Source organism: Tachyglossus aculeatus, chromosome 22 (genome assembly GCF_015852505.1).
Source record: "Tachyglossus aculeatus isolate mTacAcu1 chromosome 22, mTacAcu1.pri, whole genome shotgun sequence".
Taxonomy (NCBI): domain Eukaryota; kingdom Metazoa; phylum Chordata; class Mammalia; order Monotremata; family Tachyglossidae; genus Tachyglossus; species Tachyglossus aculeatus.
In genome coordinates this window covers 44948723-44965197 of record NC_052087.1, presented here as the reverse complement: position 1 = coordinate 44965197, position 16475 = coordinate 44948723, and the positions used below count along the sequence as shown (strand labels likewise).

General features: G+C 41.7%; 1 protein-coding gene across 1 annotated transcript in view; it reads left to right on the top strand.

The window, feature by feature from the left end:
• Positions 1-16475, top strand: part of SOX6 (SRY-box transcription factor 6) — a 379449-nt gene that overhangs the window by 282750 nt on the left and 80224 nt on the right. Inside the window, exons 10-11 of the mRNA XM_038764241.1 lie at positions 5571-5720; positions 11812-11992. Coding sequence (XP_038620169.1) covers positions 5571-5720; positions 11812-11992 — 331 coding nt within the window. The remainder of the gene's footprint in view (positions 1-5570; positions 5721-11811; positions 11993-16475) is intronic.

Below are 16475 nucleotides of genomic sequence, written 5' to 3'. Positions count from 1 at the left end.
ACAGTCAGAATCCTGGGAGACAATTGGAACTCCTTTGAACCCCAGACAGGAAGGAGCTCTTGGTTTCCCAATTAATCCATCAATTTATAGAATGCTTACTGTGTTCAGAGAACTGTACTAAGTGCATGGGAGAGTACACTATAACAGAGTTGGTAAACATGTTCCCTGCCCACAGCGAGCTTACAGGCTAGAGAGGGAAGGATTGGATTAGTGTGGAAGGATTTGAAAGGATTCCCAGTAAAGTTTGATTTGATTTGTTTGACTTGTTTGGGCTGTTTCGACACAGAGTAGTTATCGCAGTTTTTTTTCTAATTAAAATTTTTCTCCCATCAATAGGTTAAATTCCTGTACTACCTTGGCAATGTCCTGGGTAGCCAAGGGGATAAAAATGCATCAGCCATCAGTACCCTTCAGTCGTGACCATGATAGTGGATATATCTAGACTGCAAGCTCCTTGTGGGCAGGGAATGTATCTGCTTATTGTTGTATTGTACTCTCCTAAGCACTTAATACAGTGCTCTGCACACAGAACGCACTCAATAAATATGATTGAATGAATATATTGTAACAGTGGCCCGAAGACAATACATTGGGCCACCAAGGATAGCTTTGTCATTATCTACTCACATACAAGTTATTGAGCGTGCTTGGAGATGGCTTACATGTAGCCCTGAGGACTGAGTATTCATCTTCCAAGATAATAGGAAGACCAGACAACATTATTGCCTCTATTTTCATAAAAGGTGAAGCAGCGTGGTCTAGTGGATAGAGCACAGGCCCAGGAATCCTAGGACCTGGGTTCTGATGCCTGTTCTGCCACTTGCCTGCTGGGTGACCTGGGGCAAGTCACTTAATTGCCCTGTGCCACAGCTTCCTCACCTGCAAAATGGGGATAAAGTAACATTCTCCTTCCCTCCTTAGACTGGAGCTCAATGTAAGACTGTGTCCAATTAGATTATTCTGTATCTATCCTGGATTTGAGAAGCTGTGTGGCTCAGTGGAAAGAGCACAGGCTTGGGAGTTAGAGGTCATGATTCTAATCCTGGGTCCACCTCTTGTCAGCTGTGATTTTGGGCAAGTTACTTAGCTTCTCTATGCCTTAATCATCTGTAAAATGGTGATTAAGACTGTGAGCCCAACGTGGGACAACCTGATTATCTTGTACTCCCCCCAGCGCTTAGAACAGTGCTTGACATAGTAAGCGCTTAACAAATGCCATCATTATTATTATTATTAAGCAGGGTGCTTTGTATAAGCACTTAACAAGTACCACAGTAATAATGATTATTATTATTATCATTATTAAGGGGGCTCCCAAATCTTTCCCCTCCCAAGTTTGCATTTTTCCTGATGCGCTGAGGAGTGTTTAGGATGTGCTAGAACATCATGGTCGATTGCACACACAAGGCTGGAGTAAGTCCAACTTCATTGTGTCCCCACTTTCTGCCCTGCAGAGAGGAAATGAATAACTGATTTGAAGCTTGTTGTGGGCCAGGAATATGTCTACCAACTCCGTTATATCGTACTGTCCCAAATATTTAGCGTAGTGCTCTGCACATGGTAAGCACTCAATAAATAACATTGATTATCTAAATGAGTATACCTGATCTGATTTTTTTTTAAATGGTATTTGTTAAGTGCTTACTATGTGCCAGGCACATAGTATCTTATATCACCCTTGTGGTTGGCACATTAGTGCTCAGTAAATATCATTAGAATAAGAGTCATTATTATTAATTGCTACTTGCAAATGTTGCATTGAAATCCAACTCTGTGTACATTCAGACATTAATTATTGGATCTGTGCTTTTTGGGCATTTAGTATTCTCTCCACAGCAGTTTTCTACGTCTTTATGAATTATTCAGGTAAATTAAAGTCTCCCTCTCCCTCTAGACTGTAAGCTTATTCTGGGCAGGGAGTGTTTCTATTAACTCTGTTTAGCACCATTACAGCATTCATAATGCTGGGGGACAATTGACTTTCCTCTGGGGAAATAAAATGGTGAAGGGTCCCTTTCAGATACTAAATACACCCTAATAAACAGGAAATTCAGCTGTTCAATTGTCTTGAATTTTTAAATTGATTGTTTTTCATAAAACAAAAAACATGAAAGCGAAAGTGGAATAATAGCAAGACCTGAAATAAAGGAGCATTAACTTCATAGGTGTTTTTTCCAAGCAATAGTAATTTAATAATCCTGCAATGAAAGGTGCACAGCTATGATTGATTTTATATGTATATGAAATTCCATAGCTAAAGTAACAAAAACAATAATAATGATAATATTAATTGAACATTTGCTCCATGTTAAATACAGTGCTAAACACTGGGATAGGTACAGGGTGATCAGTTTAGATGTAGCCGTTGTCACACATAGGACCCACAGTCTAAGAACCAAAAAGACACTTGTTTTCAAAATGAGGAAGAGAAAATCCTTACATTTTTGAAATATCTGCAAAAAATGATGTATTGTGCAGGTTTCCAAAAGCCTTTATGTTGTTTTAGACATCTTAACTCTTTTTGAGAACAAATGCTCCTAGGGATTATCTTTTTATGCAAAGTGATGTTACCGTGTGTGTCTTAAATTCAGTGATGCTTTCTGAAATCCCAACCTTATATTTAATCAAAAATTGTCTTTCTCTAAATGATTAGTCATCAAAGAGTTATCTATTGCTAATCCCTTTAGATTCTGGAGATATCAGTGAGAGAAATGGGGCTACTTTTCAATGTTTGAGCTGCTCTGATAATTTTCTGATTATAGCTGTGCGAATAACTAGTATTTTATGTGCAAGTATAAAAAAGATGGTATACTGTTTAAAAGCGGCTTTAAATTTATAAGTAACAAGCCTGGGAAGAGTTGCTGCTACTCATTAGTTACCGCCTAAACTGCCTAATGTGTGTAAAAATTCATGTGCTTAGGTCAGTAGTTAAATTTAGGAAATTGATATCCAATAGCTAACCCGTTTACATTTTAAGCAAGCAATTTCCATAGCAGTATTACCTGTGAAACACCCAGGTCCTAGTGAGCCATTTGTATTTAAAGATAGCTTGACAAACGTTTGGCAATTAACAAACCTATGTGTAGGAGTTCTACAAAACATTGACACTTAGACACCCGCCTTGCAGAAATGACTGATCTGCTTTGTCTTTAAAAATCTTATCCGCCCTTCTGTTAGGGAGAAAAATGATATAGTAATAGTAAGCAGTAATAGTATTTATTAATCGCTCACTGTGTGCAAAGAACTCTACGAAGCACTGGGAAAGAGTACAGAGAGGGGATTTAGAGTTCAGCTAGTGTCTCACAGAAGACAAAGTGGAAGGCAGAAGGACCTGGATCCCTTTTACCTCAGTGACTTTTCCATTAGCAATTCACCAGCTGTGTTTCTCAACAGGAAAATTTGTAGTTGAATAGACCAGGCCTTGGCTTCAGGATCATTTAATTTTTGTCAAAACCCTTCACCCTACATCCTGATATTGGTCTGAATTAGTTTCTTCTTTTGTGGCTTTCAGACAAATCTAGAAGAGGGCTCAAAGAGAACTCACTGTGGGCATGAGTACGTTAATAGATAACACATGCCATTAAGCTGATTCCAAGAAACGTAAGGTCACAGGGGAAAAATACGCAAAATCCTAGCTACTGTTAAAACTGGAAAGTCTTTGCCCTTCTTTTTCTACCCCGACTTGAAACTTTATAGCATTCTAGAATTAGGTAGGGCCGAACTTCCTTCTCATCTGAAGAATGGCAGACTAGAGAGAAATGATCCAAAAAATACCCTATGGATGTATTCACCATTCATTCATTCAATCATTTATTGAGCGCTTACTGTGTGCAGAGCACGATACTAAGCGCTTGGGAAGTACAAGTGGGTAACATATAGAGACGGTCCCTACCCAACAACGGGCTCACAGTCTAGAGGTCACCACTTTCCTGGCACTCGAATCCATCTGAACATTTCGTGCCCTGTTCACATACTGAACTTCTCTGCATCATTTCAAGTCGTCCCCCCCCCCCCCCCCCCCCGTCCGTAAGAGGGAGAAAATACATTACTTAACCTAAATTTAAATTCTCTTTACTTCAGGAGACTCTTTCATTCCCATTTGGGGGCAGTCTGCTTCATTTTAGCAGGGCTGGTTTGCAAAGGTTAAGTGGAACAAACAGAAAGACCAGTATTTTTCATTAAACGCCGACATTCTGACTCTGACCCTTACGCATGGATTTGTCTAGCCACTGAGTCATTGCACATACAGTATTGTGTAACTTTCATTTCTTTAGAGGCTTGTTATATTAGAAAAATTGTTCCAAAGAAAGCAACAATTATGACATAAGCACATCTGGCTCTTGCAAATTATTCTTTATTAAGCTTTCATTTAATTACATGTGCTGAAAGGTCTGCTTTTGATTACTGTAATTTTTTTTTATTTGTCCATCTGAATGATAGTAATGTTGGAAATTACATACAAACCACCTGTTTTTTTTCCCACTAATAAGGCAAAGTTTGAATGGAATTTCGAGAGGGATGAGGGATTTGAATTGTCCTATTTGTTGTAGAAGAATTATTGTAACTTCTGGTTCAAGGTGAGGGTTGAATTTTGGAGGCTTCTTATGCCCTTGAGGATATTGTGAATATTTGATCCCACTGACATCTTTTTTTGTATCCAGGCAATGGTTCAGAGAGTGGACTGATGTCTCTAGTTTTGCAAATCCAAAAAATATATTTCCATCTGAAAAGGTGGTATTCTCAGGGGCACGATTTAAAAACGCCAGTGCACTGAGATGCGGAGATAGCTGTTAAATTGGTCCAATCTGGGTAGCACAAGCTTCTACCTGCTTGAAAGTTGAGTAGAATTTTGACAAGTGACTACTCTGTCAGATCATTTGAATGGTGGTGTTGTTTGGGGTTAATTAGAACTAATCATCTTGCCAGGGGCCAATAAGGATAATCGGAATAATAATAATGATAATAATATTAAGTGCGTACTACATACTAAACACTGTACTAGGCCCTGGGTTAGATACAAGAGAAGCAATGCTTGTCCCACTATGGCTGGCAGTCTAAATAGGAGGGAGAAGAAGTATTGCAACTTTATTTTACGGATGAGGAAACTGAGGCACAAAGCAGTTAAGTGATTTGTCCAAGGTCACACAGCAGGCACGTGACAGAGCCTGTGTCCTGACTCCCAAGGCCTGTGCCCCTTTCCACTAGGCCATTCCACCCTGGAACCAACTTGGGAGGCAGCTCCCTTACAGGACATGATCCTGAGGGAATAAAGAGAAAAGATCAAGAGCATTCCTCAGGAGTCAGTCACTCTGGAATTCCCAAACAGGTGCCGGTAGGTGTCCAGGTTGGTGATTTTGAAAGTGGTTTTCTGTGTGCTTTTGTGCGAATTCTATTTTCAGTGGAATTCAGTGTCTCTTTTTGCTTTATTTAAAGTCAGCAACAAAAGATCCAAACACCAAGTATCGAGAATGTTAGAGAAATAGAGTCCTCCCAGTTGAATTCCCACTCTAGCTCCTCATTTCACCAGCAACAAACAACAAAAAAAAGTGTTTGTCTTCTCTGTTTTGCAGCAGCTCTACGCAGCTCAGTTAGCCAGTATGCAGGTGTCACCTGGAGCCAAGATGCCATCAACTCCACAGCCCCCGACCACAGCAGGAGCCCTCTCACCTACTGGGATGAAAAATGAAAAGAGGGGAACCAGTCCTGTAACTCAAGTTAAGGTACCTGCTTGGAGGGGAGGTGGAAGCGAGTTGGGAAGATGGTACTGTGAGAAATAGAGGTTCGGTTGATCACCATTCCAAATGAACGGCAGGAAACCCAGGAATAGAAAGGATCATTGAAAGTGTCACCCATTGTGGTAAATTTTCATGATGGTACATTCAAAAACAGGTGTTGGCCTCTCAAAACCCCCCCTGCCTCATCGTGAGATCAGTTCCTAAACTGCTGCGCCCCTCTTGGCAAACTCATTCCTGAGAGTTTTTTGGGACCTGAGCTTTTATTTGAAAATGCTCTGTAGAGTAAGTGACATTTTTTTTTTTTGTCCAGCGCTAAGTCAGAAGCTGAGCCTTTAATTCCATGGTTGGCTTGGTGGGGTATTACACCTTGTTGCATCTCATAGTGGGGCAAGAGTGACTGGAATCCCCACTTCATTTACAGAAAACAAAATTTAAATCACTTTTTTATGGTATTTGTTAAGTGCTTACTATGTGTCAAACATTGTTCTAAGCACTGGGGTAGATACAAGCTAATTAGGTTGGGCGTAGTCCCTGTCCCACATGGGGCTCACAGTCTAAATAAGAGGGAGAATAGGAGAACAGAGAAGTTAAGTGACTTGCCCCAGGTCACTCAGCAAGTATTTGGCAGAGCTCGGATTAGAACCCAGGTCCTCTAACTCCCAGGCCCATACCACTAGGCCATGTTGCTTCTTGGACTTTCTGCTCCACTTTGGTATATGCCACTCCTTTAAATGCAGTGAAAATAAGTTAGTACAGTGCTCTGCCAACAGAGGTGTGCAATAAATACTGTATCAGCCTTCTATCTGATCTCCCATCCTCGTGTCTCTCCCCACTTCAATCCATACTTCATGCGGCTGCCCGGATTATCTTTGTCCAGAAACGCTCTGGGCATATTACTCCCCTCCTCAAAAATCTCCAGTGGCTACCAATCACTCTGCGCATCAGGCAGAAACTCCTCACCCTGGGCTTCAAGGCTCTCCATCACCTTGCCCCCGCCTACCTCACCTCCCTTCTCTCCTTCTACAGCCCACCCCGCACCCTCCGCTCCTCTGCTGCTAATCTCCTCACCGTACCTCGTTCTCGCCTGTTCTGCCATCGACCCCTGGCCCACGTCATCCCCCGGGCCTGGAATGGCCTCCCTCTGTCCATCTGCCAAGCTAGCTCTCTTCCTCCCTTCAAGGCCCTACTGAGAGCTCACCTCCTCCAGGAGGCCTTCCCAGACTGAGCCCCTTCCTTCCTCTCCCCCTCGTCCCCCTCTCCATCCCCCATCTTACCTCCTTCCCTTCCCCACAGCACCTGTATATATGTATATATGTTTGTACATATTTATTACTCTATTTATTTATTTATTTATTTATTTTACTTGTACATATCTATTCTATTTTATTTTGTAGTATGTTTGGTTTTGTCTCCCCCTTTTAGACTGTGAGCCCACTGTTGGGTAGGGACTGTCTCTATATGTTGCCAATTTGTACTTCCCAAGCACTTAGTACAGTGCTCTGCACATAGTAAGCGCTCAATAAATACGATTGATGATGATGATGATAAATACTTTTGAATGAACGCACGAATCAGTGAACAAATGCACCCCATTGGGAGCAAATTGTGTCTGCTTCCTGTTGCGTTCACAGAGCTGCTGATGGCTGGGCTCTTCCCATTCTCATCTGCACCATTGCTTTATCCAGTTTAGTCTGAGTCACTTTGTCGCCTTGCTCTTGGCAGGAATATGAAATTGAAACTATGGGGCTCTCCAAATCCGAGGTGAAGTTGGTACCCTTGGGTGGTCATGGTTGTCTGTATCAGTCAATCAATCAGTGCTATTCATTTAGCCCTTACTGTGTGAACACTGTACTAAGGTACGGTGGGAAAGTACAGCACAATAGAGTTACTATAAAGTCATTGATGGCTCTGCTGGGCAGTGGAGACCAAATGGAATGAGCAAAAAAATTATTTGAAAAATAGAATCATCAGTTATATTTATTGATCACTTACCATGTGCCCAGCACTGTGCTAAGCACTTGGGAAAGTACATTTATTCATTCATTCAAATGTATTTATTGAGCACTTACTGTGTGCAGAGGACTGTACTAAGCTCTTGGAAAGTACAATTCGGCCATAGAGACAATCCCTACCCAACAACAGGCTCACAGTCTAGAAGTGGGGAGACAGACAACGAAACAAAACAAGTAGACAGGCATCAATAGCATCAAAATAAATAAATAGCATCGTAGATATATACACATCATTAATAAAATAAATAGAATAGTAAATATGTATGTATATACACAAGTACTGTGGGGCAGGGAGGAGGTAGAGCAGAGGGAGGGAGTAGGGGCAATGGGGAGGGGAGAAGGAGCAGAGGAAAAGGGGGCTCAGTCTGGGAAGGCCTGGACAAGGTGAGCTTTCAGTAGGGTTTTGAAGGGGGGAACTGAGCTAGTTTGGCAGATGTGAGAAGGGAGGGCATTCCAGGCCAGAGGTAGGACATGGGTTGGGGTTGATGGCGGGACAGGCGACAGTGAGGCACAGTGAGGAGGTTAGCGGCAGAGGAGCAGAACAGAGTTGGTAGATGCGTTCCCTGCCCAGAATTTTCTTGTAGTCTAGAGGGGGAGACATATAAAAATTCTCACATTGAAAAAGCCTGGCTTTTCTGTAGACTGTAAGCTCCTTGTGGGCAGGCAACATGTCTAATCAGTCAATCAGCCAATCATATTTATTGAGCACTTACTGTGTGTACTGTGAGAGTACAGTATAACAAAGTTGGTAGACATGTTCCCTGCCCACAACGAGTTTATAGTCTAGAGGGGGTGTCTATTAACTCTTGTATTATGGTCTTCCAAGCACTTAGTATAGAGTGCCGAGCACATAGAAAACAATAAATACCATTGATTGATTATTCAGGTACACTCGTGGATATGGAACACCTATGCTCGCCTGCCTATGTGACTCATTTTAAGTGGACATAAATGGATCACAGATTCACCTAAATGAGTTCATTTTCCAAATGCTGAGTAAACTGCAGATGTTACTTTCGAAACTGTGGAAATTTGACCTGAACATACCCAAAGGCTAAAAAAAAATCACAACAAGTGTCAGAATATTTTGAAAGGATTTATTTCAATAGCACAGGGATTAGTGGAATCCTTTGAGGAGAAGGTTGACTTTCCATCACCTATTGTTAAGAGCAGGAGAATTAGTGGTTAAGGGAGTTTCTAAAATATGAAAATGGACAGCGTCAATAATGGGAGCAGGCTGCCCCATCCATTGCTTTTCAAGAGTTTGCTTATGTGAAGCAGTCATTAAGCTATGCCCCGGAGTGAAGGCATTTTGTTTAATCGGAGTTACCATAGTATAATGGTACTAAACATCGGTGACTTAGTGCATTGAGTATCGGATTCTTTAACGTGCAGAAGTAATGTTACAAGTGAATGAGCCAAATGGATCTCCACCAAACCAAACCTTTACTGGATGAGTAAAATTTTCCCTGGTTCAATTTAAGCACATATTTGCCAATATACTATTCTAACTTTGCTGGCCAGCTGAGTTCAATTACTCAGTTGACCACATGTAAATTCTTGGGGGTTTCCCTACATAATTTAACTTGACTTTACTTTATGTTAATAAAAAAGGAAACCTTTTTCTTTATACTTATTATATTGTATATAGCTTTGCCTGCATAAAAATAGATGAAAAAATAAGCAATCCTTTGAGGGGGAGAAAAAAAAACTGTCAGTCACTGAAGAACCCTGAGAATAATATCACTGCATGCTCTTTGTGAGAACTCTCACACACTCACACACAGAGAATAAGAATTTGTCATACATTACTCAATATCCTCACATATTTGGTTTTTACATATGTTGTTGCAGTATATATGCCTGTGTGTTCTAGAGCTCTGTGAATACTGATTTTATACCAGCCATGGCATCTTTAGCAATTTTTGAAGTAACAAAAAGAAAACCTGAAGATCCCCTTGCAAATGCCCAATATCTCTTCCTTCATCATAATAAACATACTAAAAACTTCAGAAACAAAAGTGCATATGATGTAGTGTGACAAATAACTCATGTAGGTGTATGCGCAGACTGATTCCGACTGAAGGTACGTGATAGTATTCCAAATAAATAGCAATTTGTTGCATTAAGAAATTAAATACGAGCATAGATACAGCTCCAAATCTCTCCTCCCAGGGAAGAAGGAAGGGAAAGAGGACATGATTCAGTACATTAAGGATCCGTAGCATGTGTTTCTGAGCTGATGGGTTCCATTTTCATGAGTACCAGTAAGAGCCACTATTAACTACTATACCTCAAATTTTGGTGAACTCTGAATGAGTGGGGAAACCAGACGCCCGCATTTTAAATCTTGGAAGAAATATGGACTCCATCTGAGGGAATCAGTCAATCAATCAATCAAATTTATTGAGTGCTTACTGTGCGCAGAGCACTGCATTAAGTGTTTGGAAGAGTACAGTATTGGCAGAATTGGTAGACACATGTTCCTTGCCCACAATGAGTTTACAGTCTAGAGGAGTCTTGGGGGTCTTCTGTGAAACAGGATCAGAAATGCATGAATAAGGTTACAGCTCTTATTTTGGACAAGACTCTAGGTCTCTCTGTTCCTCAGATTTCGCCCATTTCCTCATTTTTAGCTTAGGAAGAGTCATGCTGTCACTTTGAAGTTAAACACTTATAAGGTACCAAGCATTTTGCTATGTTCCAGGGTGAATAGAAGATAATCAGGTCACAATCGAAGTGATGGGGTGGGAGAATGGGTATTTAATTCTTTTTAAATGGAGGAGGATGAGGAAACAGAGGCACAGAGAGGTTAAATGACTAGCCCAGGGTCATGCAGCATTAGCCAATCAATGCTAGAAAAGCACTTTCAACACAGACAATTCCCTTAGTGGTGGTGTTACAACCCCAACCTTAGATTCAACCAGTAAATTATTACTATGAAACAGGCCCTTTTATTTCCACTAGATGGAAAGATCCTTATGGGCAAGGATCATGTCTACTAGTAAATCTATTGTACCCGCTCTCTCCAAGAATTTAGCACAGTAGTCTAAACAAAACAGGTGTTCATTCAATGCTATTGATTTAATTTTGATGGATTTTATTTTGAAAATATTAGAAGTTATTCTTCTGACTTAGCATATAATCACATCGCATTTGTTAATGAGATTATACCGATTGGCCCGTAATTGAAAGTATCCAGAACACTTTGTAAAAGAAGAAAGAGAGCCACAGATTGGCGAGGGAAAGCCCCTTCATAGCCAGCTCCAAAACCGGTCCCTGGCTAAAGTAGAACTGGAAGTCAGACGTCGAATTCCTTGTTCCTTGCTGTGGGACTCACGGTTGCTTAAAATAAACATTCCGTAAAAATAGGCAGCACGACAGACAGATGCATCATTTTAAGTCTGTACAATAAATTGCACATAGGATGCCATGTAAAATGTAATTACAATGCATCCCTGCATCTTGCAAAAATTAATTATACGTTTGGGGAGAGACCATGAAAAGTGCACACACCCAGAACCCAAAGCCACATGGAAGACAGGCGCAGAGCTGTGGCTCTCTGGGCAGGAGTCCAGAAGATCAGAATAGGGTTTTCCATGTTTCCATTTTTAAAGTCCTCTCAATTGTTTAATTTTAAATATGTATTAAAAAATTAACTACAAAAGCTTATTTATAATGCCGGGAACTTTTCAGCAAGAACAAGCACAAAAGCCTTACTGAGCTGCTTGAAATCTTAAATAATTCTTTGCCAGTGCCCTAGGTTAATTTAGATCTCTGAAAACACATTAGGAAATTAAGCGGTAATGTGAGCTAATTCAAATTTTAATTTGGCAAAAAAGAATGAACCAACTACCCAGTTAATGTAAATAGAAGCATAACACAGAGAAATTAATGAGGTTTCCTTTCATTGAATCTTCAAGGAGGTAGATAATTAGCTTCTTTTGTCATTATTTCTGGAGAAGGTGGCATTGTCTCAGAGGTGTAAAATATCCGTGCCTTGCTAAGTGATAATGTGTTTCCTTTCTCTTTTTTTAATAATTATTTATGTTCAACCCTTGTAGGATGAAGCAGCACAGCCCCTGAATCTCTCAGCTCGACCCAAGACGGCAGAGCCAGTGAAATCTCCGACGTCACCAACACAGACCCTCTTTCCAGCCAGTAAAACCAGCCCGGTGACTTTGTCCAACAAAAGCAGTATCCCCAGCCCTATTGGGGGAACTTTGGGAAGAGGATCCTCTTTAGGTAAACCAGAAAGGGAGGTAATTGGAGGGTTGGGAATAATAATAATTGTGGTATTTGTTAAGTGCTTACTATGTGCCAAGCACTGTTCTAAGCGCTGGGGTAGTTACAAGGTAATCAGGTTGTCCCACTTGGGCTCACAGTTTTAAGCCCCATTTTACAGATGAGGTAACTGAGGCACAAAGAAGTTAAGTGACTTGCCCAAAGTCACACAGCTGATAAGTGGCCGAGCCGGGATTAGAACCCACAACCTCTGACTGCCAAGCCCGTGCTCTTTTCACTAAGCCATGCTGCTTCTCTGAAGCAACCTTCCTTCTCCAAAGGAAGGAGCAACAGCCTACAGTCTGCAGACCTGGGATGTGTCTGTGACTGAAGTGATCTACAGGACCGTACCTCTGTTCAGGATGATTGCTCAGTGAAGCGAAGACCCAGGGTTCCTTGTCTGCTGAAGTGAAGGATCCTGGTTAAGTGGCTTGGGTCGCGAGAGTAATTTGGGGGAGAGAGAGAGAGAGAGAGAGAGAGAGAGAGAGAGAGAGAGAGAGAGAGAGAGAGAGAGAGAGAGAGAGAGAGAGAGAGAGAGAGAGAGAGAGAGAGAGAGAGAGAGAGAGAGAGAGAGAGAGAGAGAGAGAGAGAGAGAGAGAGAGAGAGAGAGAGAGAGAACGCAAATAACAGATGTTCCAGAAATACTTCATAATAAAGATGATAATGGAATCAGAAGGACCTGGGTTTGAATCCTGACTCTGCTACTTGTCTGCTACTTACCTTAGGCAAGTTACTTAAATTCTTTGTGCCTCAGTTACCTCATTTGTAAAATGTGAATTAAGACTCTGAGCCCGATGTAGTGCATGGACTCTGTCCAATCTGATTAGCTTGTATCTATCCCAGTGCTTAGTACAGTGCCTACCACATAATAAGCAATTAACAGATACCTTGGGGGGCATAGGGGGCTGGGGGAAATGTTTTCAGAACCGGAAAACTGAAAACCTCATTGAGCTTTTCTTGGCTTCAGAAGTGAAGGAAGACTTCTAGACTGTGAGCCCGCTGTTGGGTAAGGACTGTCTCTATATGTTGCCAACTTGTACTTCCCAAGTGCTTAGTACAGTGCTCTACACACAGTAAGCGCTCAATTAATACGATTAAATGAATAAATGAATGAATGAAACATAGCATGAGGTGCAATGATTTGAATCTGATATAGTCATTTCAGAGTCAAGTCATTGGGCAAGACTGGAAAGTGAATTTATAGTTAGACCTAGGTAGGTTCAGGAATGAGTGTGGATGAGAACTATTTTTGGCAAAAAGAATGAGAGGGGAAGACACTCCTTCTCCTATGATCAAATAGTGATTTAATTGGAGCCCTCGTCTCTCCCTCCTCCCCCAACACACACACACACACACAGAATTAGGCTCTAGAAATCTTGATAGGGCAAATCCATACCCACCCAGATATATCCATATGGGTGTGGCATACTCTCTGTCCCCCCCCCACACACACACACACACGCCAGTATTCATGTGCCTACCCAGCATGCTTGCTTTTCTCCCTTCATCAGGCTTGTCTGACTGTTTAAATATACACACTCACTGCCTCCCTCCACCCCACAAACACATGCACACATATGTATATCTATACACTTCACCCATACTTCATGCCGCTGCCCGGATTGTCTTTGTCCAGAAACGCTCTGGGCATGTTACTCCCCTCCTCAAAAATCTCCAGTGGCTACCAATCAATATGCACATCAGGCAGAAACTCCTCACCCTCAGCTTCAAGGCTCTCCATCACCTCGCCCCCTCCAACCTCACCTCCCTTCTCTCCTTCTACAGCCCAGCCCACACACTCCACTCCTCTGCCGCTAATCTCCTCACCGTGCCTCGTTCTCGCCTGTCCAGCTGTCGACCCCCAGCCCACATCATCCCCCTGGCCTGGAATGCCCTCCCTCTGCCCATCTGCCAAGCTAGCTCTCTTCCTCCCTTCAAGGCCCTACTGAGAGCTCACCTCCTCCAAGAGGCCTTCCCAGACTGAGCCCCCTCCTTCCTCTCCCCCTCGTCTCCCTCTCCATCCCCACCGTCTTACCTCCTTCCCTTCCCCACAGCACCTGTATATATGTATATGTATTTGTACATATTTTTTACTCTATTTATTTATTTTACTTGTACATATCTATTCTATTTATTTTATTTTGTTAATATGTTTCGTTTTGTTCTCTGTCTCCCCCTTCTAGACCGTGAGCCCAATGTTGTGTAGGGACTGTCTCTATATGTTGCCAACTTGTACTTCCCAAGCATTTAGTACAGTGCTCTGCACACAGTAAGCACTCAATAAATGCGATTAATTGATTGATTGATTGATATACACTACACACCCTCATGGCAAGAAACAGGTGGATCAAGTTAAAACTTTACCACAGCAGCCCGAACCTACCAATCACTGAATAATTGCTATCTTTTTGTCTAAAATTGGAAGGCCTTATCCAAAGAACTAATCTTACCTACAATAAAATGCATTTTACAAGGGAAAAGTAGTCTGTTGAAAGTTTAGCGATCCTATTCTTTTTGTTACACAGAGTCTGAAGAGAGTAAATATTTAGTCTTGCTTTATTTGCAGCATTATGCCTAGGTTAAAGTTATATCCACGCACGCAGTTATGCAGCCAGCAGATTGAGTCTTTCAAAGCAGGAAGTCTGGAGGTTGGGGGAGGATTGTCATTTTTGTGGTAAATAAATAAGGCAGCACAAATGAGTGGAATGCCTCATTAGTCACCTCAGCACTTTGGGGTCATCCTGGATGAGGAGGGCAATGCAGTGTATAGAGTGCACACTTTCCTGCTGTGGCAAACACACACAACACGCACACGGACTCACACCACACAGACATACCCTTAATGACTAATACAGGCCCATATTCAGGCTGTTATCATAAAGAAAACTCAAAATTGTGCCCAAGTGCCAATACATGTGAGTAAGAGTAACCCCCATTGGGTCTTTATTTAAAGGGAAATAATTAGAGTCTAGGATCATGATAATAATAACAATAATGATAACAATTATTATTATCGATAATAAAAATTATGGTATTTGTTAAGCACTTACTGTGTGTCAAGCACTGCATTAAATACTGGGATAGATTCACAGTAATCAAGTTGGACACAGTCCCTGTCCCACATGGGGCTCGTAGTCTAAGTATGAGGGAGAGCAGGTATTTTATTCCCATTTTAGGATGAGGAAAACAAAGTGTAGAGCAGTCAATCAGTCAGTCATATGTACTGAGCACTTATTGTGTGACGAGCACTACATTAAGTGTTTGGGAGAGTACACAATAAACAGACACATTCCCTGCCCACAAGGAGCTTAAAGTCTAGAGCAGTGAAGTGACTTGCCCAGAATCATAGAGAAGGCAAGTAGCAGAGCAGGTATTAGAAACAAGTCCTCTGACTTTCAGGCCTGGGTTATTTCCACTAGGGCATAGTACTTCTCATGAGCTTTATTTTTAAAAACTCCAGAGGAGTATTTAAGTACCAACAGAGTCAGCCTATTAATCAAGTCAAGAAGAGGCAGGGATCGGGATAGCTTAGCCTCTCCTGTCCAGAGAGTGGCCAACTGGATGAGTTCTTTCAGCTGCATTTCTGGAGTTTAGTCCCTCGTTTGGGTTTTCATGTTCCCTCAGATTTTGTAGAACACCCCTCTCAGAGCCCTGTTGTAAATGAGCTAATTTCCCTTGCCCCAGTTCCCCTTACTCTTTTCCAGGCTGTAGAGTTGGTTTGGTATGTGTTAAGTGCTTGCTCTGTGCTGAGAACTTTACTATTGCACTGGGTAAGTACAACACAATCAGGTTAGATGGAGTCCTTGTCCCCCATAGGGCCTCACAGTTTAAATTGGGGTGAGGGGGGAATAATTTAATCCCCGTTTTACAGATGAGGTAACCAAAACACATAGAAGTGAAGTGGCTTGCTCAAGGTCATCCAGTGGATTAGTAATCTGTAATCTGTAAAATGGGGATTAAAACTGTGAGCCCCCCGTGGGACAACCTGATCACCTTGTAACCTCCCCAGCACTTAGAACGGTGCTTTGCACATAGTAAGCGCTTAAAAAAATACCATTATTATTATTATTATTAGTGGAGGACCCAATCAATCAATCAATCATATTTATTGAGTGCTTACTGTGTGCAGAGCACTGTACTAAGCGCTTGGGAAGTACAAGTTGGCAACATATAGAGACAGTCCCTACCCAACAGTGGGCTCACAGTCTAGAAGGGGGGAAACAGAGAACAAAACCAAACATATTAACAAAATAAAATAAATAGGATAGATATGTACAAGTAAAATAAATAAATAAATAGAGAAATAAATATGTACAAACATATATACATATATACAGGTGCTGTGGGGAAGGGAAGGAGGTATGACGGTGGGGATGGAGAGGGGGATGAGGGGACCCAATCCTCTGACTCTCCTGCCCATGCCTTTTCCACTAGGTCTCCCTGC